Source organism: Dipodomys merriami, unplaced genomic scaffold (assembly GCF_024711535.1).
Source record: "Dipodomys merriami isolate MVZ:Mamm:240054 unplaced genomic scaffold, mDipMer1.0.p SCAF_33, whole genome shotgun sequence".
In the NCBI taxonomy this organism is placed as follows: Eukaryota; Metazoa; Chordata; class Mammalia; order Rodentia; family Heteromyidae; genus Dipodomys; species Dipodomys merriami.
Window position 1 is genome coordinate 1,550,986 of NW_027204826.1, and position 24,331 is coordinate 1,575,316.

General features: G+C 46.7%; 2 protein-coding genes across 3 annotated transcripts in view; both read left to right on the forward strand.

The window, feature by feature from the left end:
• The window catches only part of Ireb2 (iron responsive element binding protein 2), a 51,049-nt gene extending 42,400 nt beyond the window's left edge, over positions 1–8,649 (forward strand). Inside the window, exons 19-22 of the mRNA XM_070042795.1 lie at positions 988–1,135; positions 1,224–1,346; positions 4,776–4,961; positions 5,542–8,649. Coding sequence (XP_069898896.1) covers positions 988–1,135; positions 1,224–1,346; positions 4,776–4,961; positions 5,542–5,652 — 568 coding nt within the window. The 3' untranslated portion in view covers positions 5,653–8,649. The remainder of the gene's footprint in view (positions 1–987; positions 1,136–1,223; positions 1,347–4,775; positions 4,962–5,541) is intronic.
• Positions 8,650–11,586: 2,937 nt separating this feature from the next.
• Hykk (hydroxylysine kinase) lies at positions 11,587–21,906 on the forward strand. 2 transcript variants are annotated; one of them, XM_070042796.1, is made up of 5 exons: positions 11,587–11,643; positions 15,518–15,868; positions 16,154–16,293; positions 18,472–18,655; positions 19,592–21,906. In XM_070042796.1, the coding sequence occupies exons 2-5, from the start codon at positions 15,523–15,525 to the stop codon at positions 20,074–20,076; spliced, it is 1,155 nt and encodes a 384-aa protein (XP_069898897.1). In that variant the 5' UTR covers positions 11,587–11,643; positions 15,518–15,522; the 3' UTR covers positions 20,077–21,906. The 2 variants fall into 2 exon arrangements, with proteins under 2 accessions (XP_069898897.1, XP_069898898.1); XM_070042797.1 differs by lacking the exon at positions 11,587–11,643 and adding an exon at positions 11,773–12,040.
• Positions 21,907–24,331: the final 2,425 nt, after the last annotated feature.

Genomic DNA, 24,331 nt, shown 5'->3' on the forward strand with positions numbered 1-24,331 from the left:
AACTGGTGCTGAGGAATCGAACCCAGGGCCTCAAGCATGCAAGGCAAGCGCTCTACCACTGAGCCACCTTCCCAGCCCGTGGCTTGCTATTTTTATTTTATTTTTTTTTTGCCGGTCCTGGGGATTAAGCTCATGGCCTGGGTACTGTCCCTGAGCCTCTCTGTGCTCAAGGCTAGCAGTCTACCACTTGAGCCATAGTGCCACTTCTGGCTTTTTCTATGTTGCTTTTTAAATTATTATTATTTTTCTTTCTTTTTTTTTTTGTTTTTGGTCTGTTGTGGGGCTTAAACTCAGCCTGGGCACTGTCCCTCAGCTCTTCAGCTCAAGCCCCACAACCCCCCCCAAAAAAAAAAAATGAGTTGAGTCTAGATAAACAACTGGTTTTAGAAGCAAATTTTTTTTTTTTTGGGTCCAGTCGTGGGGCCTGAACTCTGAGCTCTTCAGCTCAAGGCTAGTGCTCTACCACTTGAGCCACAGCACCACTTCCTGTTTTCTGAGTAGCTTATTAGAGATAGGAACTTCATGGACTTACTTGCCTGGGCTGACTTTGAACTGTGGTCCTCAGATCTCCTCCTCCTGAGTAGCTAGGATTACAGGCGTGAGCTACCGACACCTGGCTTTTTAAAATTTCTTTAGATAAACTAAAAGGAAGGAAAAATGGAAATGGAACATAAAGGTTTTATAAGAGGCTTCAAATAACTGAATGCATGTGAATTGTACTTAGATATTAATTTGAGCACCTAATACTTTCCAAGGAGTTAACTGAGGGTGTGACTTTGTGATAGAGCTTTCAGGTAAAAGGTAAAAGCCTACAAGCTGGCTCTGTGAATAAGTGAGCAGGGCATGTCTAAGAGGCCCCAGTGGTCCTGGGCTGGAGACCTGGGGCAAGTTTCCATAGCAATAAAGAAGTATTCAGATAGGTTTTACAATTCAGTAATGTGTGGTTACTTCCCACCTACAATGAACACTTCCCTGACTTTCTTGTAGCCTTACCCCTCGTGAATTCAACTCTTACGGAGCCCGGAGAGGCAATGATGCCGTGATGACAAGAGGCACTTTTGCAAACATCAAGCTTTTTAATAAGTTTATTGGAAAGCCAGCTCCCAAAACAATCCATTTTCCATCAGGACACACGGTAAGGCAGGCGCTTGGTGATTGGGGCATGCCTGGTTCTGGCGATCTGCATTTGTGCTAAGGATTTGTGTGTCTGCTTACCTCTACAGATGGATGTATTTGAAGCTGCAGAACTGTACCAAAAAGAAGGTATCCCACTGATTATTTTAGCAGGAAAGAAGTATGGTTCGGGGAATTCAAGAGATTGGGCCGCCAAAGGACCGTATTTACTGGTATGTCTTCACATTCATTTTCTTCCAATGAGGAGTGGGGAGAGGGACAATAGGAGTGGGTCTGAGCAAGGTTCACATGTGACACGTCGCAGTGAACCCTCCCTGCACAACTACTTGGTGCTATCAAAAAGGGCCGGGGTTAGGGGAGGTTGATTATCTTCACAACTTCAAAGAAATTGCCTTCTTCCTCTGTCAGGAACATCCTGTCAGAGTTTATTTTGCTTATTTGAATTTTTTTGCAATTATTTGGGCCTCATAATTGAGAGTTTCAGTTCAGTAATGTTAAATAATCTTTGTACTCACATAGTTACATCTGTAAGTCTTAGGTGAGGATTCATTTAATTACCACTAGTAGCTGTGCAGGCAGATATTCTAATTCTAGATTCTTGGAGTCTCAAGCACAGAATTAAATAAAGACACACACAGAAGTAAAGTAACAAGGAGTTTAATAGAAAGCCCATCGTTAGGAAAACAGCGGCTGAGCTGAGTGGCTCCAGAGCAAACGTGGTTGAAGAAATTCTGGCTCTGCGGGGCTCAGAGAGTTGGGAGTTCAGAGCAGCAGTGGCAGGCTGGCACACACAAGGCTGCTGGCCCACAGTTTTAAGTTTATGCATGAGATGCATGCATGCAACTGTATGCATGACACCTTTAGGAGTTGGTTGCACAAGTCAAGCCAAGGACTTTCCCTGGGGCATGTGCTTCAGTTTACTAGTTTCTCTGCCACTGGAAGGATAGTTCCTGCTTATGTGGTGCTGAGGAATCGAACCCAGGGCCTCATGCATGCAAGGCAAGTGCTCTACCACTGAGCCACCTTCCCAGCCCCTGAAAGAAGAATTCTTAAGCTGTTGCATTATAGTCATTATTTGTGCCCATTCATAGTTTTGCTTGCCTGGTTTTGTTGTATTTTCTCTTATTTGTTCCATTAGCAGCTAAGAGACTTAGGTAATGGGCTGAGTCTTACCTTTCTCACCTCCAAATAGATTCTGCTGCCAGTTGTCTAGCAGAAGATGCTTCTCTTTAGACTGCTTGTTTGTTGTTGTTGTTTATTTCCTTTTTGTGGTAGGGTGGTGGGCACCTGCACTTGCTGACATTCCACATGCACAAGAAGCAGAGTGCAGGCCTCTGCCACCTTCTTTTTTTTTTTTTTTTTAATTGTAAAGATACTGTACAGAGGGTTACAGTTACATGAGTGAGGTAATAAGTACACTTCCTCTTGAACATTGTTACCCCCTCCATTGTTTTCCCCCTACCATCCCCTCCCTCCCTCCCTTCCCCGAGGTTCTTTTTTTTTTTTTTTTTTTTTTTTGATTGTGATTAAGTGATTACTTAATTTCCGGAAATTCACAGTATTGTGGAATAATGATGCTCATTTAAAGTCACAAGTTCATTCTAACTTTCCTGGAGCAAATTGTCTATCACAGTCTGTAATATATAATGGTGCTCACATGTTATATACCATATATGTGATCAGCAGCATGGAGATATTTGGTAGTGGTTCAACCAGATGAGTGGGAGTTCTTTGTTTCTTAAGTCCTGTTAGTTTTGTCATATCACCTAACATTTTGGATTTATCATCCACTTATCAGGGAGACCATGTACTGTTTGTCTCTTCGTTCTTGGCTTACCTCGCTCAACATGATTCCTTCTAGCTCCATCCATTTCCCTGCAAATGCCATTATTTTGTCATTTCTAATGGCTGCATAATATTCCATTGTGTATAGATACCACAATTTTTGGATCCATTCATCTGTGGTGGGGCATCTAGGTTGTTTCCATATCCTAGCTATTGCGAACAGTGCTGCAATAAATATGGAGGTGCACGTGTCCTTGTATATTGGTTCCTGTTCAGGGTAGATGCCTAGAAGTGGTATGACTGGGTCGTAAGGGAGGTCAATCTTTAGCTTTTAAAGGACCCTCCAGACTGCTTTCCAAAGTGGTTGTATAAGTGTACATTCCCACCAGCAGTGTAATAGCGTTCCTCGTTCTCCACATCCCCTCCAGCATTTGTCGTTGGCTGATTTGTCTGCCACCTTCTTTTAGGAGGCGTTGTCTCTTCCTTAAAATGTCAGTTCTCAGGAATTGTAAGCCAGGTATTATCTTTCTGAGATAGTAATTCTAAGTATTTCATTAATTATTGGACTAGGCTCCTTTAATTTTAAAACCTTCTGTTTATTTACAGTGGAGTTTTGCTCTTGACAGCCTAGTCATTTAGACTTTTTTTTCTTTCTTTTTTTTTTTTTTTTTCTTTTTTGCCAGTCATGGGGCCTGAACTCTGGGCCTGGGCACTGTCCCTCAGCTCTTTAGCTCAAGGCTAGCGCTCTACCACTTGAGCCACAGTGCCACTTCTGGCTTTTTCTGCTTATATGGTGCTGAGGAATTGAACCCAGGGTCTCATGCATGCAAGGCAAGCACTCTACCACCTTCCCAGCCCCCTTTTTTTTCTGTTTTGATTTTTGGTGGGTCATGGGACTTGAACTCTGGGCCTGGGCATTGTCCCTAAGCTCTTCAGCTCAAAGCAAGTGCTCTACCACTTAAGGCACAGCGCTGCTTTCAGTTTTCTGGTGGTTAATTGAGATAAGAGTCTGAACAGACTTTTCATGCCTGGGCTGGCTTTAAAGCCTGATCCTCAGATCTCCCCGTCCTGAGTAGTTAGGATGACAGGCGTAAGTCACTGGCACCTGACTCATTTAGACTTTTCTTAAAAACTGATTTATGTGCCAAGTGGCACATACCTGTCATTCTAGCTACTCAGGAGGCTGAGATAAGTCTTTGGATTGCAATTTGAAGCCAGAAGTGGGGCTGTGGCTCAGCTGAGAGAGTGCTAGCCTTGAGCAAAAGAAGCTCAAGAACAGTGCCCAGTTAAAGCTGCAGATAGCTTCCACCATATTGAGGCTTTACCTCCTATTTTCTGCATTGAGAACAGGAGACAGTCTCTCCCTTCTTTGACCCTGTTATACCACAAGAAATCCTTGCCAGACCTCCTCTATGGATGTGTCTCATGGATGGACCTCACAGAGCTGTGATTTAGTGTGGAAACTGGGAAACAAGGGAGGGAACCACCGTCCAGTGACAGAACTTGAGCAAACCCTTCTACATGCTCAACATCCCTGTGAAGTGTAGCACCTGCTTCTTCTAAGTATTTAGAGAATTTTCTCATCTGATCCCCTCTAGTGTTCTTGAAGTGGCATTCAAGAGAGGGTTCCAGTGGCCATGTATATCACACCCACCAGGGCTCAGAGGCAATCCCCAGGGCCCTGACAGCCAAAGGAAGGGCCTCTTAGGGAGCTCTGTGTGGTGGGCCGGCTTCTGTAAGTACCTGCCATACTGCCAGCGTACAGAGTGGTACAGTGTGTCCAAAGGGTTTGGAGAAAGTAAAATGCTTAAATCAACTTTCAGAAGTGGAAGAAGTAAAATGCACATTGGTTACAGGGTGTGAAAGCTGTTTTGGCTGAAAGTTATGAAAAAATCCACAAAGATCATCTGGTTGGGATGGGCATAGCCCCACTGGAGTTCCTTCCAGGAGAGAATGCAGACTCCCTGGGGCTGTCTGGCAGGGAGACCTTCTCCTTGACGTTTCCTGAAGAGCTATCTCCTGGAATGGCATTGAACATGAAGGTACCTTGGAAATTCTTGCATGCACAGTCATGCTTTGGTTCTCTGAGGGCGGGCTGGGTGAGACTGAGGAAGAAGCAGTTGTAACTGCATAGCAATGTCAGTCATGTGCACCATTGGTAGTGTATGTTGCTTTGCTTCCTCTGGCCTTAATCTAAGTGTGCGTCTAGCCAGCATTCTCTGTATGCTCAGGCCATGAGGAGGGTGCATGGGGACTCTTGGCTTCCCTTTCCACCGGCCAGCATCAGGGAAAAGGAGGAGATGGATGGATGGTGGGCATTGATGTAATGAGTGCTTATCATTGATTGGTCCAAAGCTAACCCTTTGGTAGTGTTTTCTAGGTCACATGATACTTGCTCTCTAGGATCAGGGATGAAACACCTGTCTTTCTACTTAGCCGAGGAGCCATTGTGAGACACCTTGGGTGTTTTTCAAACCACAGAAAGGTTATAGGCAATCAAAGTTGAAATTACACTCAGGAAAGTCGGGCAAAATAGGGCCAGATCATGATCATGTTTATGAAGACAAATGATTACTGTACCTTGGAAATCTTGACACTCATATATATGTTCTTTGTTTCAAGACAAGCACTGGAAAGGTATTCAGCGTGATTGCTTCATTTGAAAATGATGTGGAAATAACCTTGTTCAAACATGGAGGATTATTAAACTTTGTGGCACGGAGATTCTCCTAGTATCTTCTCCCCGCCATGCCAGGCGCGGGTGATGGTAACTGCAGATAGTCTTTCATGCCGGCCCCAGGGGTCCTTGCGACAGCGCCACAGCAGGTCCAGTGTCCTGGTGACTCATCCTGGACGTAAGTGATTGTGATCAATATAGTGACTGAAAAGCGATCTTTTTAAATACTATACGAATGGTGCTATTAACACTGCTGAAATCAACGTGTGATGTGTGTTGTGGAAGAGCCTGTAAGTATGGGTGGGGGTATTTTATCAGACCATTTTGTAAATAAAAGGCAGAATTGGACCTTGTGTTGGAAATTCTTATATGAGTAACCTTCCTGAAGTTGTCTGTTTTGTTTTGCACCTGTAAAGCTGTACTGCTGTCCCATTACTTACAGAATGAAATAGAAGCCTGGTTAGACGGGGAAGTTCTGGAAGTTGGAATGTGATTTACATAGATGGACTTGAGTGTATGAATTCTTTGGCAGAATGGAGCTGAGCACAGTGGGCATTCCTAACTTGTCCAAAGCCAGGTTTACCCGGGCCTAACTCCACCGGTTTGAGTCTGTTCCAGGGCGCCATCTTCTGTGCCGTGCAGCCAGTCCCTCCACATCTGAAGATGGACCATGGTCGTGTGTGTGTGTGTGTGTGTGTGTGTGTGTGTGTGTGTGTGTGTGTGTGTGTGTGTGTGTGTGTGTGTGTGTGTGTGTGTGTGTGTGTGTGTGTGTGTGTGTGTGTGTGTGTGTGTGTGTGTGTGTGTGTGTGTGTGTCATGTGCTAAAGTATGAACAAGATGCAGCCCTGAGTGCTCACTGATGAGGCACAGGCCACATCCTGCTCATTGCTTTAGCTTATTTTGCTCATTTCTTGTGATGCTGTAACTTCTGTAACCTGATTGAATTATCACTGAGTTCTCCCCCACCCCCCTTTGGTGGATGCTGGAGGAGAACCCTGTGTCTTTCAATGCTTACCTGATTCCTCTGAGATTTCTCAGTCCACACCTCATGATATGGGTGCTTGCCCCTATGCATTTAAAAAAAATGTAATCTCTCAGTGATGTGAGCTGATTTCCTGTCCGGGATTCATGGCTGTTGCAGTTTGCTTAGGGCTGACCACAGCTGGCCAGAGAGCAGTGACGTTGCTTCTGTTCAGGGCCGAGCCCTGTGCCAGTCTGATCCCACGCCACAGCAGCATCCTGACAGTGTGGGCATCCTTTCATAAAACAAGATTTGATCATCTCAGAAGGTCCTATACTTTTCTAAGAAATTAGCTTATTAGTAGCAAAAGGCCATTTAGAATGATCTTTACCATGTGGAGCTTTCATAGTTGCTGCAATTCAGAGGTAGCTTTCAATGCACAGAATAAGAAATTACTTGTTTTGTGCTAAAATGCAGATACTCACAAACCAGGAAGTGAAGGACACTGAGAATATGCACATAATCACTCGTGCCGTGATTTGAAAATACTTTGCAAATATGTATTTAGACAGTAAGTTTGACAAAGCAATTGTCCTTCAAATCTTTTCATCAATATTTTCTCTCGCACTCCCGTCGTATTGTGCTCTTGTTGGATGCTGGGCATATTTTAACTTTGGACACATGAGCTAGGGATGGAGAATGTTATAAGCTGATATGCTTTAAAGAAATGGTAATCGCACAGTGTGTGAGGGGAGAAAATACCTGTATGGTTTTGAAGGCATGCTGTTTGTAGATGTTGGGTAATGGTACGACAGTGTGATAATCAGTTGATCCACACAGCCATTGACATTCCAGTCTGCCTAACCCAGTCATCATCATACAAGCAAGTCTCATGTTGCAGAAACATAGTCTGGTTAGTGTCTTGCTCATAAATGAACTAAAGCAGAGAAGCCTGGCTTTAACTAGGAAAGGAGAGTCCAAGCATTTTTCCCAATGTGGATGCCTTCTAACTGTGCCTCCAGTCACATGCCACAAAAACAGGCGGTTTGTTTTTTCTTTGTTTTTGTCTTACTTTGCTCCTTTTGTTGACTTGGAGCTGGATGATTTCATGATATAGGAAAATAATAACCTGACGTAAAAAGGAAGTCCAACAGGCACACGGAGAAACAGATCAGAATTGTGAACTTCAAGTGCAGCCCAAAAGGTCATTTTACCTTTTAAGAAAGTATGCCAGGTGCGGTGGCTCACACCTGTAATCCTAGCTACTCAGGAGCTGAGGTCTGAGGATCGCAATTCAAAACCAGGCCAGGCAAGAAAGTCTGGGAGACTTTTATCTCTACTGAACAACCAAAAAGCCAGAGGTAGAGATGTGGCTCAAGCCCCAGAACCAACGCACACAAATATGCTGAATACCATATTTAAACCTTTAGGGTTTGCTACTCCTATGAAATGAAATGAAGTAAAATGAAATGAAATGGGTGGCAGTGTCACCCAGCCGCTGAATTGTCTGTATTACTTACACAGTACTCCTCCCCAATATGACGGTCACCATTGTGTCCTGTTTCCATGCTGACACTTGAATGAGGTGGCAGAACTCCTTCATCCAGGTGGCAGGGATTGTAGAAGCTGAGAACGCATCCCATCATATTATGGGTCACAGTGTTGGGTGCTTTAGGCTTTTCGATGGTAAATGATAAAAGCAGGAGCTCTGGACATCGGGGAACTTACATGTCCCCTTGCCTTTGACCTTAGGTTTAGAAGTCACTGGAAGGTGATCTGGCTTAGTTTGCTTGGATGTGGAAAGGGGAGGAGATATATGTGGCCTTTGTTTCTTGTCCCTTCAGGGCCACAGTGCCCATGTTGCCATCCATTTCGTATGTAGTCTGGCTCTGAACCATCTCTGTATCTCTCTAAAGTAACTATGAATTGTTGTCTCTTATTTAAAGCCAACAAAACAGTGTAACAGTTTGAAGTTCGATAATGTTAAGTATTGTACAGAAATATATTGGAGGCAAAGTTTAGTTGATGACAATTGTGTATATGTTACTGATGCTGTAAATTATTTTTAATAAAGAGAATTGTATTATCACATCTTACTGGGTATGACTTTTTTAATTTTATTGTAAGGGTGATGTCATAGGGAGGGGTTACAGTTACATAATTAATTGAGTACATTTCTTGTTGATCATTGTTACCTCCTCCCTTTTCTCCCACTTTCCCTCCCTCCTCCTCCCTGCTGCCTGTTTTTTTTTTGTTTTTTTTTTTGGTTGGTCATGGGCTTTGGGGCTTGAACTCAGGGCTTCACTGCTGTCCCTGAACTTTTATGCTCGAGGCTAATGCTCTACAACTTTGATCCGCTGGTCCACTTCCGGGTTTCTTGATGGTTAACTGGAGATTAACCAATGGACTTTCCCACCTGGGAAAACCACAATCCTTAAATCTTGACCTCCTGAATGGCTAGGATTATAGGCATGAGCCAGCAAGTCCCACAAAATACTTTTTTTGTAGTAATTAAAAAAGAAAACATTGGAAGTTGTAAAGAAATGAAATGGCATCCAGAAATTTCTCCTGGTTGTCTAAATGTTCAGACAGTCTAGTTGCAGGCTGTGTGACGTACACAGCCCTCCGTGGTACACAGGCCTCTCGCTTCCTTCTGTTCCTGGGAGTGAATGTAGAAGCTTGACACTGGTGTGGGAAAACATAGGGAAGCGAAGTCTGAGCTAAATTAAGGAGTGTTCTGTTCCCTCCGCTAATTGAGATTAACGTTGCCTAAGGCAGGATCCTTTCTTAATTGGACAGCCTTAGGCACTGGTGGCTCACTCTGGAGGCTGAGATCTGAGGTTATCAGGTTGAAGCCAGCCCAGCAAGAAAGTCCTGAGACCCTTGCTTCCAATTAGCCAGCAAAAAGCGAAGTGGAGCTGTGGATCAAGAGATAGAACACTGGCCTTGAACATAAAAGCTTGACAGCACCTAGACACTGAGATCAAGCCCTAGTACCGCCTCCCCAAGAAAGGCATTAAAAAAAATAATGTAGTTGCACAAATGGGTTTCAATTCAATATGTCAATTTATAAGTTTAATGCTTTTTGATCAATGTCACCTATACCATCTTTCCCACCTAGTTCTACTTCGATTTAAGTACATTAAGTCTGACTATTCACTGACCGTTCGGTCCGTTCCTCTGTCCTCACTTCCCATTAAACCCACCTGTCAGACAAAATGTGTTTGCTTCCTGGTGTTCATTTTGACTCCTATCTCCCATAGTTGGGATTATAGGCATGCACCACCACACCTGACAAAAGTACAATATTTGTGAAGAAGTTCCAGGGAGTACCAATGCATACCAAAGGAGACAGTTGGGGGTCTAGTCCTTTCTCTAAAATTTCTTTAATCCTCATTGAAAAACCATGAATAGAAGTGGAATAGTGTGGGAAAGTGGGGAGAATTAAGGTGCTGCCTGGGCTATCAGAGTTACCTGAAGACCTAAAGGAGGGAATTCAGTATGTCATCCCTGGCGCTGCAGAAAGATAGCCCTTCTTTGGGGCTGGGGGGGTCCAGTCATGGGGCCTGAACTCTGGGCCTGGGCGCTGTCCCTCAGCTCTTCAGCTCAAGGCTAGTGCTCTAGCGCTTGAGCCACAGCGCCACTTCCAGCTTTTTTCTTTTTGCTTATGTGGTGCTGAGGAATCGAACCCAGGACCTAATGCATGCAAGGCAAGCACTCTACCACTGAGCCACCTTCCCAGCCCCAGCCCTGCTATTTGTGAAGCAGAGAAGAACCATATGCAAAGTGCAGAAAGATGATTTAAAAGGTTCAAGAGGTATGTGTGTGTGTGTGGTGGGGCTACATATACCCTTTTGGGTTTTTTTGCCAGTCCTGGGGCATGAGCTCTGGGCCTGGGCACTGTCCCTGAGCTTCTACCACTTGAGCCACAGCACCACTTCTGGCTTTTTCTGTTTATATGGTACTGAGGAATCGAACCTAGGGCTTCGTGCATGGTAGGCAAGCACTCTACCACTAAGCCACATTCCCAGCCCTTTCATACACACTCTTTGAGAGGAGGTACTGCTATGTGGCTCAGGGTGGCCTCAAACTTCAGATACTCCTGCCTTAGCCTCCCTCCCCAGTGCCGAAATTACACACAGCCACCACATAAGGCAGGTGGCTGATGGAGGCTGGGAAAATCATCCAAGCCCATAAATAATCGTGACTGTACATAGCCTGCTGTGTCCTTACAGAGGGGAAAAAAGAGCAGGTGCAATGTGGAAACACCGACACAAAATAGAGACCAAATTGCAGGCCATCAGTGATGGATGTCCAGAATCCACACCGTAGAGAGCGTTCCAATCAGCCAATCAAACCACACCGAAGAGACATTCTGACCTATCAGAGCCCAGGCCTTAGAGCCAGCGTTCTGACCTGTCAATCAAACCACGCAGTAGAAAGAGCGTTCTGATCTGTCAAGCAGAATTCCCGCAGTGGAGACAGCTCTGACCTGTCAATCAAGAGGTCCTGCTTGGCTGGAAAGCCGCCCTTTCCGAAGGTGTCCTCCAAGACACCGGAGAGTAGGAATAAAGCCAGGACACGGAGTTCCACGCTGGGACACTTGGACACTTTACAAGGCCAAGAAGGTCCAAGTCGCCGCCACCTCTGGTGTGGATGGGGCGGAACCGAGAGGTGCCACTCATGGGCCCCAAGAATTCTAAATGGCTGCTTGCCGGCGAGTGAAGTTTCGCGCAGCCAATCGAAAGGCAAGAGTTTCAATCACGCACGAGGTATCCGGATTCTGATTGGGGTACTAGCCTAGAAAAGGTGGGGCTTCGGTTGCAGTAAGCCAATGAGAAACCTCACCTCTGAATTTCTCTTTGGAGCCGCTGGGGGTGGGGCTGGGCAAAGTCCGGGGCGTTAAATCCAAACCTGGCCTGCAGTAGTGCGTGCTGATTGGGTGGCGCGGAGCTGGGAGGAGCCAATCAGAAGTCGCCGCTGGCGGGGCTGGGCGCAGCCCCTCCTACTCTACCTGAGTGCGCGGCGGCGGGTGGATCGCTGCGCGGCGCACCGCGGGTTCGGACCTGGACGTCGGATCGTGGCGGGTGAGCCGGGCACAGCAGGGGGAGGCAGAGGCGACCTCCGAGTCCCGCGGGGTGGGGGACGTCCCCGAGAGCCGGGAGGCTTGCAGAGAGCCTCGGGCGGGCACTCGGGTGCCTCGGGTCTCCTCAGCACCCCGCTGCACCCCACAATCGCGGAGGACCTGGCGGCCCCGTCCCCCTCGCTGCAGTCAGTGGCGGGGCTGGGACCCCAGAAGGAAAGCCTGGGACTGGAGAGGTTAGAGTCCCTGCAGATCCGCCCCTGAGCCCCACCTGGAGGAGTTGGATGGGCCCTGGAGTGTTGGGGTGCAGACAACCTTGGGGTCCTCATGGGCCAGGCGTGGAGCGTTCGATTCGCGTTCCCCAGCCTTGAATGCACGGAGCAGAAGATTGCAGAAGAAAGGTAGATTGAGAGAGGTGCCGAGCTGCAGTTGGTTCACTGGCCCCGGGGAGAGAGGGAAGAATGTTGAGGGGTTCTGGTTCCATCTGTGGCCCCAAGTGCAGAGGTGAAGGTCCGACCCCCCCCCGCCCCCCGGCTCTGAGAGCGGGACAAAGATCAAAGATCGTGAGCGCTGACACCAACCTTGAAGTTGGAAATTCTTGGTTCCTGAGGGTTTTTCAAGAGCAAGAAAGAAAAACCAGCAAACCTGTAGGATTTGGATCCTTCCTCCTCTTGCCATATTGTGTATGTGTGTGCACGGGCGCACTTGTGCCAATATTAGGACTTGAACTCAGGGCCTCATGCTCTTGATTTGCTTTTCTTTTGGGGGGGGGTCTGGTTGTGGGGCCTGAACTCTGGGCCTGGGCGCTGTTCCTCAGCTCTTCAGCTCAAGGCTAGCGCTCTACCACTTGAGCCACAGCGCCACTTCTGGCTTTTCCTTTTTTCTTATGTGGTGCTGAGGAATCGAACCCAGAGCCTCAGGCATGCAAGGCAAGCACTCTACCACTGAGCCACCTTCCCAGCCCTTGATTTGCTTTTTTTGCTACTACTTGAGCCACAGCTCCAGGCTTTTTGCTGGTTGCCTGGAGATAATAGTCTCACAGATTTGTTCCCCCCAGGCTGGCTTTGAACCTTGATCTCAGCCTTCTGACTACCTAGGATTCCAAGCTTTGCCCAGAGATCGTGGTTCCTGTTTCTTCCTGTGTATTTGTTTACTTTTTTTTTTTTTTTTGGGTCCGGTCCTGGGGCCTGAACTCTGGGCCTGGGCGCTGTCCCTCAGCTCTTCAGCTCAAGGCTAGCACTCTACCACTTGGGCCACAGCGCCACTTCCGGATTTTTTTTCGTTTTGCTTGTGTGGTGCTGAGGAATAGAACCCAGGACCTCATGCATGCAAGGCAAGCGCTCTCCCACTGAGCCACCTTCCCAGCCCCTTGTTTACTTTCTTTTTTTTTTTGTCAGTCGTGGGGCTTGAACTCTGGGCCTGGGAGCTGTCCCTCAGCTCTTCAGCTCAAGGCGAGCACTCTACCTCTTGAGCTACAGCGCCACTTCCAGTTTTCTGGTGGTTTATTGGAGATAGGAGTCTCACAGTCTCTCCTGCCTGGGCTGGCTTTGAACCGCGATCCTCAGATCTCAGTCTCCTGAGTAGCTAGGATTACAGGCGTGAGCCACCAGCGCCCAGCCCCCTGTTTACTATCAAGAGCAGATCGATTCTGTGTCATGGCTTGTATGACTTAGAGTCCTTTAGGTTCAAGGGGTGGAGGGAAGGCCTGTTAGAGCCCCCAAAGAGAATTTGAGCAGTTTGTTATCAGAGCTTGAAAAGACATTTAGGGGATAATCTATTATAAAGTGGTTAATCAAAGTTTCAGTGGTCTGGGAACTGCAGTGAAACTTAAGTATAACATACTTCTCCCCCTTGGCAACTTTTTGGTTGGTCATATTGACTTTGCTAACAATGCAGGCCTGGGGCTTGAACTCTGGCACTGTCCCTGAGCTATTTTGCTCAAGGCTAAGCCACAGCTCCACTTCTGGCTATTTGCTGACTTATTGGAGATAAGAGTCTTGGCAGTTTGCTGATAAATTGGGGATGGAATCTCAAGGATTTTCCTGTCTGAGCTAGCTTCAAACTAGGATCTTCAGATCTCCTGAGTTGCTGGGATTACAGGTGTTAGCCACAAGTGCCTGGCAAAAACAGGGCTTTTCTAGAGCTGCACATAAGGAAAATGTTCTGAATCAGAGAGAGATTAACCTCTGTTCCTTTCAACTTTACCAGCTAATCATTCAATGAGGCTTTGATGGCTCATACCTGTAGCCCTAGCTACTGAAAAGGCTAAGACCTGGAGGAAAGAGATTTGAAGCCAGCTAGGGGCAGAAAAGTCCTTGAGAATCCATCCTAATTAACCAGCAAAATGCCAGAATGGAGGCATGGCTCAGGTGGTAGAACACTATCCATGAGCAAGAAAGCTAAATGAGAGTCCCAAGGCCCCTAAGTTAAAGCTTCAGTATTAGTGCATGCACACGCGTGCGCACATGTGCACACACACACACAACACACACACACACCAATAATTTCTATCAAATTCAGAATTGTTCTCATCCTTAGCACTTTGGGAAGTGAAATTTAATTTCAGGCTTTCCTCTAGGAGTTAATACTTCAGTTCATCTTACAAATGAATCCAGGCCTTAAACCAGTTTATATTTATTTATTTTTGTTGGTCATGGGGTGTGAACTTAGGGCCTATGTGCTATCCCTGAGCTTTTTTGCTCAGGGTTAGCACTCTACCATTTTTTTTTTTTTTTGGGGGTCCAGTCGTGGCCTTAACTCTGGGCCTGGGCGCTGTCCCTCATCTCTTCAGCTCAAGGCTAGCGCTCTACCACTTGAGCCACAGTGCCACTTCTGGCTTTTTTTTTTTCCTGCTTATGTGGTGCTGAGGAATCGAACCCAGGGCCTCATGCATGCAAGGCAAGCACTCTACCACTGAGCCACCTTCCCAGCCCCAGCACTCTACCATTTTGAGCCATAGCACCACTTTTACTTTTTTAATGGTTAACTGGAGATGAGTCTTTTGGAATTTTCCTGCCTAGCCTGGCTTCAAATGGTGATCCTCAGATTTCAGCCTCGAGAGTAGGTAGGATTACAGGTGTAAGCCAGTAACACCTGGCTAAAATTCCTTTAAAAGTCTTACGTCCCAAACAGTTGGACAGGATATACTGGTTCCCATATATTGCAGGTGCAAAAATGGCTTTAAAACCTTTAGACTTTGTAACAATATCTTTAGTCAACAAAGGCTGGGCAGCTTAATTTTGCTTCTGAAAACAACAAATGCTGTGGTTAAAATTAAGGGTGGGAAATTATTGTCAAAAAGGAAACAACGATCCAGGCATCAGTGGCCCTTGCTTGTAATCTTAGCTATAATTCAAGTGGTAGATTGCTAACCTTGAGCAAAAAAGCTCAGGTATCAACACCCAGGCCCTGAGTTCAACCCCAGGACCAAAACAAAAAGAAATAAAAGCTGGGCATGGAAGGCTCACCTCTTTAATCCTATTTACTCAGGCTGAGATTTGAGAGTCTCAGTTCAAAGCCAGCCAGGCAGGAAAGTCCATGAGACTCTTACCTTTAGTTAACCAGGAGAAAAAAAAGCCAGAAGTGGAGTCGTGGCTCAAGTGATAGAGCATTAGCACCAAGTCCACAACCCACTAAATCAATCAATCAATCATCAATCAATCAATGTATGCCAGAAGTAGCGCTGTGGCTCAAGTGGTAGAGTGCACACCTTGAGCTGAAGAGCTGAGGGACAGTGCCTAGGCCCTGAGTTCAAGTCCCATGACCAACAACAACCACCAAAAATAGTATAGAGAAATACTGGTGTCTTGAGAGAATGCATTTAAACCAGTCCCTTTCTTCTCTGCCTCCTTTTCTGCTTCTCGTTTGTTTTCCGCCAGGTATAATGTCAAGTGGAGATGCGCACCCGTCCCCGGCCCTCGCCAAGCCCACATTCACCGAGCCACAGGCCTCTGCACTGGTAGAGTCTGTGTTTGGGTTCAAAGTGTCCAAGATCCAGCCACTTCCCAGCTATGATGACCAGAACTTCCACATTCACATTTCACGCCCCCAAGATGGTGCGGACAGGCCCCTCGAGTATGTCCTCAAAATAAGCAACACGGAATGCAGCAAGAACGCCGAGCTGATTGAAATGCAGAATGAGATCATCATGTTCCTCAAAGCAGCTGGCTTCCCCACCGCCTCCGTGTGCCGCACAAAAGAGGACAGCACCATGTTCCTCATGTCCATTGGTAAGAGCCCACTGGCTCACCAGGACAGCTCTTGTCCAATCACATGGCTGCATTTTGACCACAGGTAGAAATCACACTCCTAGCCAGGCACCAGTGGCTCATGCCTGTAATCCTGGCTACTCAGGAGGCTGAGATCTGACGATCACAGTTCAAAGCCAGCCTGGACAAGAAAGGCCATGAGACTCTTAGCTCTAATTAACCACCTGAAAACCAGAAGTGGGCCCTGAGTTCAAGCCCCAAAACTGATCAAGAGAGTTGACAGAATATGTCATTTTGTGTGTCTAGACAGTGGATCTGGAATCAAAAACCACTTGGTGAGGCTGATGACGTATCTCCCGGGCAGACCCATTGCCGAAGTTCCTGTTGGCCCCCCGTTGTTGTATGAAATTGGAAGACTAGCTGCCAAGTTGGATAAAACGCTGGAGGTAAGATTCGGGATCCTTTTGGTTGAGGAGGGATTTTTGTTTATTGACTCATTCATTTTTTTTTTGCTAGTGCTAGGGCTTGAATTCAGTACCTGGGCACTGTCCCTGAGCTCTTTTTCTCAAGGCTAGTACTCTACCGCTTGAGCCATAGCACCACATCTAGCTTTTTGATGGCTCATTGGAGATAAGAGTCTGGGGCTAGCTGGGCACCAGCAGCTCTTGCCTTTAATCCTAGCTATTCAAGGAGGCTAAGATCTGAGGATTGAGGTTCAAAGCCAGCTCCCACAGAAAAGTCCTCATGAGACTCTTTTTATTTATTTATTTTTTTTAGGGGTCCGGTAGTGGGGCCTGAACTCTGGGCCTGGGCGCTGTCCCTCAGCTCTTCAGCTCAAGGCTAGCACGCTACCACTTGAGCCACAGGGCCACGTCTGGCTTTTATTCTTTTTGCTTCTGTGGTGCTGAGGAATAGAACCCAGGGCCTCAGGCATGCAAGGCAAGCGCTCTACCACTGAGCGACCTTCCCAGCCCCCCTCATTAGACTCTTACCTCCAATTAACCACTCAAAACCAGAAGTGGCCCTGTGGCTCAAGTGGTATAGAGTCTTAGCCTTGGGCACAAAGAGGCTCAGGAACAGTGCCTTGGCCCTGAGTTCAAGGGCACAACCAACAATAAAAAATAAAAACTAGCCGGGTGCTTGTGGCTCATGCCTGTAAATCCTAGCTACTCAAGAGGCTGAGATTTGAGGATCATGGTTCAAAGCCAGCCCGGGTAAGAAAGTCCATGAGGGCTGGGAAGTTGTCTCAGTGGTAGAGTGCTTGCCTCGCATGCATGAGGCCCTGGGTTCGATTCCTCAGCACCACATAAGCAGGAAAAAAAAAGCCAGAAGTGGTGCTGTGGCTCAAGTGGTAGAGCACTAGCCTTGAGCTGAAGAGCTGAGGGACAGTGCCCAGCTCAGAGTTCAGACCCCACGACCAGACCCAAAAAACAACAACAACAACAACAAAAGAAAGTCCATGAGATTCTTATCTCTAACTAACCACCAGAAAACTGGAAGTGGCGCTGTGGCTCAAGTGGTAGAGCACTTGCCTTGAGCTGAAGAGCTCAAGGACAGTGCCCAGGCCCAGAGTTCAAGACCCACGACCGACAAAAATAAAATACAAAGAGTCTGTAGCTTAGTGGTAGAGTGCTTGCCTAGCATGCATGAAGCTCTAGGGTTTGATTCCCCAGTACCACATACACAGAAAAAGCCAGAAGTGGTACTGTTGCTCAAGTGGTAGAGGGCTACCCTTTAGCAAAAAGAAGCTGGGACCTTGAGTACAAGCCCCAGGACTGGCAAAAAGAAAAAAAAAAGTCTCATGGACTTTCCTGCCTAGGCTGGCTTCGAACCACGATCCTCAGACCTCAGCCTCCTGAATAAGTAGGATTACAGGTGTGAGCACTGGGCTCTGACCAATGGCTGGAATTTTAATTGGAATGATTAGGAAGTCCTTGCATGGAGGCAGTTTTGTTTTTTTGTGGGTTTTTGTTGGTGGTGGTGGTGGTCGTCGTGGAAGTCGTGGAGCTTGAACTCTGGGCTTGGGCTCTGTCCCTGAACTCTTCAGCTCAAGCTACCACTTGAGCCACAGTGCCACTTCCAGTTTTCTGGTGGTTCACTGGAGATGAGACTCTCATAGCCTTTCTTGTGTGGGCTGGCTTTGAACTGTGATCCTCAGATCTCAGCCTCCTGAATAGATAGGATTACAGGAGTGAGCCACTGGCACCCAGCACCTGCTGCAGGAGAGGCAGTTTTGAATAAAAGGCCTGGTGGAAATGCAGGACATTAACTAGGCGGATACGGGAGACAGGACCACCAGGGCCAGGCCCTGAGGCTTCTCCAGCAGGTGGCCAAATGTGGTTAGAGTTGAGTAACCAGAAGAGGTACAAGTAGAGTAGGAGTGGCTAAAGGTCCCTGAGTGAGACATTAAGGCTCATTAAGTAGCCTAGGCCACCTCTGTCTCCAGAGTGCTGGAATTACAGATATGCCCCACCATGCCTGGTTGCATTTGCCCTATTATAAATCGGGTAGGTCAATGTCCTTGAGAGAAGCTGGCGTTGAAGTGAAGAGTTAAGCCCCTAGCAGATCCCAATGATGGTGACTTTGAATGTCTATCAAGAAGCTGTTTCTTCCTTTGGCTTTAGACATTTCATCACCCCAAACTGAGTCTCCTCCACCGGGAGAATTTCATCTGGAATCTGAAGAATATTCCTCTTCTGGAGAAATTTGTGGATGCCCTGGGCCACAACCGAAACCGGGAGATTGTCGAGCAAGTCATCCAGCTGTTCAAGCAGGAAATCCTCCCCAGATTAAGTCATTTTCGAGAGTGTGAGTTTGCCATCCTTAATACTTTTCTTTCTTTTTTTCTCTCTCTCTTTCTTTCTTTCTTCCTTCCTTTCTTTTTCTTTCCTTTTTGCTGGTTCTGGGGCTTGAACTCAGGGCCTGGGCACTGTCTCTGAGCCTCTTTGTGCTCAAGGCTAGTGCTCTTCCACGTGAGCCACAGCACCATTTCTGAGTTTTTTGAGTAGTTTATTGAAGATCAGAGTCTCACAGACTATTCCTGCCCAGACTGGCTTTGAACCACGATCCTCAGATCTCAGCCTCTTGAGTAGCTGGGATGATAGGCGTGAGCAGCTTCCCTGAGACTCTTTTTTTTTTTTTTTTTTTTTTTTGTCGGCCGTGGAACTTGAACTCTGGGCCTGGGCGCTGTCCCTCAGCTCTTCAGCTCAAGGCGAGCGCTCTACCACTTGAGCCACAGCACCACTTCTGGTTTTCTGGTGGTTTATTGGAGATAGGAGTCTCATGGTCTCTCCTGCCCGGGCTGGCTTTGAACCGCGATCCTCAGATCTCAGCCTCCTGAGTAGCTAGGATTACAGGCGTGAGCCACCAGCGCCCGGCTTTCCCTGAGACTCTTATCTCCAGTTAATGATCAAAAAACCCAAAAATGCCACTGGGTGCTAGTGGCTCATACCTGTCATCCCAGCCACTCAGGAGGCTGAGAACTGAGGATCTATGGTTGGAAATCTGCCTGGGACAGTGAAAATCCTAAGACTCTTATCTCCAATAAATCACCAGAAAATGGGAAGTGGTGCTGTGTGGCTCAAAATGGTAGAGCACTAGCCTTGAGCAACAGAGCTCAGGGACAGTGCCCAGGCCCTGAGTTCAAGCTGCACAACCGGCACTAAGAAAAAAAGGTGTGTGTGTGGGGGGGGGGAACGGAACAGAGTGAACTGAACTGTTCTCGTATGCTTTCTCCACCGGCAGGTCTTAATCATGGCGACCTGAATGATCACAACATTCTAGTGGAGCCCAGCAGAGTGCCCTTCGGCGATACCCCGTACCAAGTCTCGGGCGTCTTGGATTTTGGTGACATGAGCTTCGGGTACTACGTGTTCGAAGCAGCCATCACCATCATGTACATGATGATCGAGAGCCAGAACCCCCTGCACGTGGGAGGCCATGTGCTCGCTGGGTTTGAGAGTGTCATCCCCCTGACAGCCGTGGAACGGGGTGCTTTGTTCCTCCTTGTCTGCAGCCGCTTCAGCCAGTCCCTCATTATGGCTGCCCACTCCTGCCAGCTGCACCCAGAGAATGAAGAATACCTCATGATCACAGCCAAAACAGGGTGGAAGCACTTGCAACTGATGTTTGATATAGGCCAGCAAGCTGTAGAAGAGATCTGGTTTCAGACCGCCAAGTCTTATGAATCTGGGCTCCCCCCTCCAGGACTGGATCAAAGTTCACATTAAGTTGGATGATTAAACAAACAAACACAACAACAACAAAACACTCAGTGGGTGCTGGGCTCCAGGGCTCACTCCTGTAATCCCAGCTACTATCCCAGTTACTCTGGAGGCTGAGATAGGAGGATCTTGGTTGGAAGGCAGCCTAAGCAGGCATATCCAAGAGACTTTTATCCCCAACTAACCAGCAAAAAGCTGGACATAGAGTGCCGACCTTGAGTGAAAAAGCTAAGGGACAGTACCCAGGCCTTGAGTTCCAATACCAGCACACACACACACACACACACACACACACACACACACACACACACACACACACACACACACACACACACACACACACACACACACACCAATACCAGCACACACACACACACACACACACACACACACACACACACACACACACACACACACACACACACACACACACCTCAATAGGACCGAGTCAAAATTTGTGAAGGAACTTTTTCCCCTGCATCGATAGGGAAGATTCATTGTGAATATTCATGGAGCACATAAAACCTGTAAGATCTTCAAGTCATCTCTCATGATTACTGTTCAAACTTGAGTATAACTTGAGTATAACTTGAGTGCTAGTGACTCACATCTGTACTCCTAATTCCTCAGGAGGCTGAGATCTGAGGATTGTAGTTCAAAGTCCTTGGGATGCTTATTTCTCATTAACCACCAAAAAGCCAGAAGTGGAACTGTTGTCCAAATTGGTAGAATGCCAACCTTGGGAAAGAAAGCCAAATAAGAATGAACATGAGGCCCTGAGTCCAAGCCCCAGTACTGGCACAAAAAAACAAACCAAAAAAAAACAACCAAAAACTTGAGATGGAAGCAGACTCAGACTCTGGAACTCCAAAGACAGATGCTTCTACTATAAGCAAGGGAAAGCTGCCTAAATAGAAGAAATTTTCAAGCTGGATCACAGTTTGAAGCTAGCCTGGACAGGAAAGTCCCTGAGACTCTTAACTTCCATTTAACCAGCAAAAAGGACAGAAATGGAGCTGTGGCTCAACTGGTAGAGCACTAGCCTTGGGCACAAAAACTCAGGGACAGCAACCATGCCCTGAGCTCAAGCCCCAGCAGGACTGGCACCAAAGGAAAAGTGTGCAGGCTGATCCCAGAAAGGACCCTCTGCTGATTTTTTTTTTTTTTTGAGACATGGTTTCACTACATTGCCCAGACTGGTCTCACATTCCTAGCCTAGCATCCCCCTGCTGGTACTACAGGCACATCCAGCATGCCCCTACCAGATATTTTTCATTTTTCTGTAATATATGTGTATGTGTGTATGAATATATAAAGTCAGTAAAACTATCTTTATAATTGGTTTAAATTATACCACTGTTTCCTTCACTGATTCCTCTTAACAGCTCTCAGTATAATTTAGTAAATGGCTGTTTGCTTATATTTAGGGTTTTGTTGTGTTTCGTTTGAAACAGGAAGTCTAAATTATTTGAGCTAGACTCAAAGTCTTGGGCTCAAGTGATCATTCTGCTTTAGACTGCAGAGTAGCAGAGATTATAGGTGTGTACTACGACATGCTATTCATTTTCTTTTTTCTTTTTTTCAAACTGAAATCCCCAGATCTCAGCCTCCTGACTAGCTAGGATGACAGGCATGAGCCACTGGATCCAGCTACATGCTATTCATTCTTATAGTTTGAACTACCCATTCTTTGTAGATAACACTGGAAGCCTAAGTACTCAAACACCCTGTCCATAGTTACCTATTGGATGTGTATGAATAAGTGATGATTCTGTAAGTAATGATTCTGCCTGCCAGCCTGTCTATACTTTCCAAAATTACATCTTTCTGACTCTACTTGCATTGTACCTTTTTAATATTTCTTTTTTTTTATTTTTTTATTTTTTTATTTTTTATTTTTTGCTTATGTGGTGCTGGGGAATTGAACCCAGGGCCTCAGGCATGCAAGGCAAGCGCTCTACCACTGAGCCAACTTCCCAGCCCCCCTTTTTAATATTTCTAATGCCTCAGTCTCCTTTTCTGTAAGATCAAGGTACTTGTCTCATGATTAGTTGTAAAGACTTCATGAGAATATGCCAAGCCAGGTAGCTCACACCTGTAATCCTAGCTATCCAGGAAGCTGAGATATGATCGTGGTTTGAAGCGAGTCCTGACAAAAGTCCATGAGATTCTTATTTCCAATAAACTACCAGAAAACAAAAACAAAAAACAACGAAGTAGAGCCGGTGTCAGTGGCTCATGTTTGTCATCCTAGTTACTCAGGAGGCTGCAATCTGAGGATCATGGTTAGAAGCCAGCCCAGGGAAGGAAAGCCTGTAAAACTATTTATATCCAATTAACTACCAAAAAAGCCAGAAGTGGCTCAAGTGGCAAAGTGCCAGCCTTGAGCACAAATGCTCAGGGACAGCAGCCATGCCCTATGTTCAAGCCCCAGAACTGGCACAAATAAAAATAAGATTGGAAAGGACAGGTAGGTATTGAACAAACATGGCCAGTTCAGCAAAAATAAAATACTGCATTTTGATACTAACAAGGGAAATAACATTCAGAAGCAGAGACCAAAATGAACACACACAAAAGTGAGCCTAGTCATGATTGTTTTATATACTTAACAAATGATGGGCAAGAGGCTGTGAGGACCAAGTTTTAAAACTTTTTTTAGCCAGCCACTGGTGGCTCATGCCTGTAATCTAGCTACTCAGGAGGCTGAGATCTGGGGATCATGGTTCAAAGCCAGCCTGGGCAGGAAAGTCTGTGAGACTCATCCCCAATAAACCTAGAAAACCAGAAGTGGTACTGTGGCTCAAGAGGTAGAGTGCTAATCTTGAGCTGAAGAGCTGAGGGACGGAGCCCAGGCCCAGAGTTCAAGCCCCATGACTGACAAAAAAAAATTGTTTTTCTTATTACTATAAAGGTGATGGACACAAGGGTTACAGTTACATAAATCAGGCAAGGAGAACATTCCTCCCCCCCCTTTTTTTTTGGTCAATGGTGGGGCTTGAACGCAAATCTTCAGCTCAAGGCTAACACTCTACCACTTGAGCCACAGCACCACTTCTGGTTTTCTGGTGGTTCATTGCAGATAAGAGTCTCACGAACTTTTCCTGCCTGAGCTGGCTTTGAACTGCAATCTTCAGATCTCAGCCTCCTGAGTAGCTAGGAGTACAGGCGTGAGCCACCAGTGCCCAAAAGGATTACATTTCTTTTTGGACCATTGTCCCCTCTTCCCTGGATCTCTCCTGTTTTTCCAACTCCCTTCCCACAGTTGTGTAGTTCACTTTCCACAGTGTCCAGTGAGAACCACTGCTGCATTTGCCCACCCTTCATCCCTCTGTGCCATTTCTCCACCCCACCACTCCCAAGACAGATACGCGAAGGGGACAAAAAGATGGGCTGGGAATGTGGCTTAGTGGTAGAGTGCTTGCCAAGCATGCATGAAGCCCTGAGTTCGACTCCTCTGTACCACATACACAGAAAAAAGCCAGAAGTGGTGCTGTGGCTCAAGCAGTAGAGTGCTAGCCTTGAGCAAAAGAAGCTCAGGGACAGTGCCCAGGCCCTGAGTTGAAAAGAAAAGAAAAAAAAAAAAAAAACAGCAACAAAGAAAAAAAATCCACTTCTTTGCATTTCCTGGAGTTCATTTCAATAAATATTATGTTTTGTTTTGCTTAGAACCTGAAAAGAAAATCTGTTTTTTTAAATCATAAAGATGCTGTGCAGAGGGGTTACAGTTGCATGAGAAAGGCAATGAGTGCATTTCTGGTCGAGCATCAATCCATACTATTTTACACGATCAGAGGCACACAGGCGTGGGGCCTTTGTGTCCCTCTCCTAAGAGCCGTCCTCCTTTGGTCTTCCTGAGTGTGAAGCCTGGAGTCCTGTGTCATATGGTGAGGACATCCACGGACAGGTAAATCCAAGAGTCTCTCATGGCACAAAAGCCAGAACCGGAGGCGTAGTTCAAGCAGTAGAGCTTCAGCTGCGCTGTGTGCGTGTGTGTACATGTGCGTGTACGTGTGCGTGCATGTGCGTGTGTGCACGCGCGTGTGCACACGCGCATGTGTGTGCGTGTGTATGTGTACGTGCGCGTGTGTGTGCACGCATAATGTGTGCATGTGCGCGTGCGTACGTGTGTGCATGCGTGTGTGTGTGTGTGTGTGTGTGTGTGCACGCGTGTGTGCTGGGGGGGGAGGCGGGGAGGGAGACCAAGTTCAAGGCCCTGCATTCAAGACCCAGGGCCCAGCACAACATAACCGATATCAGC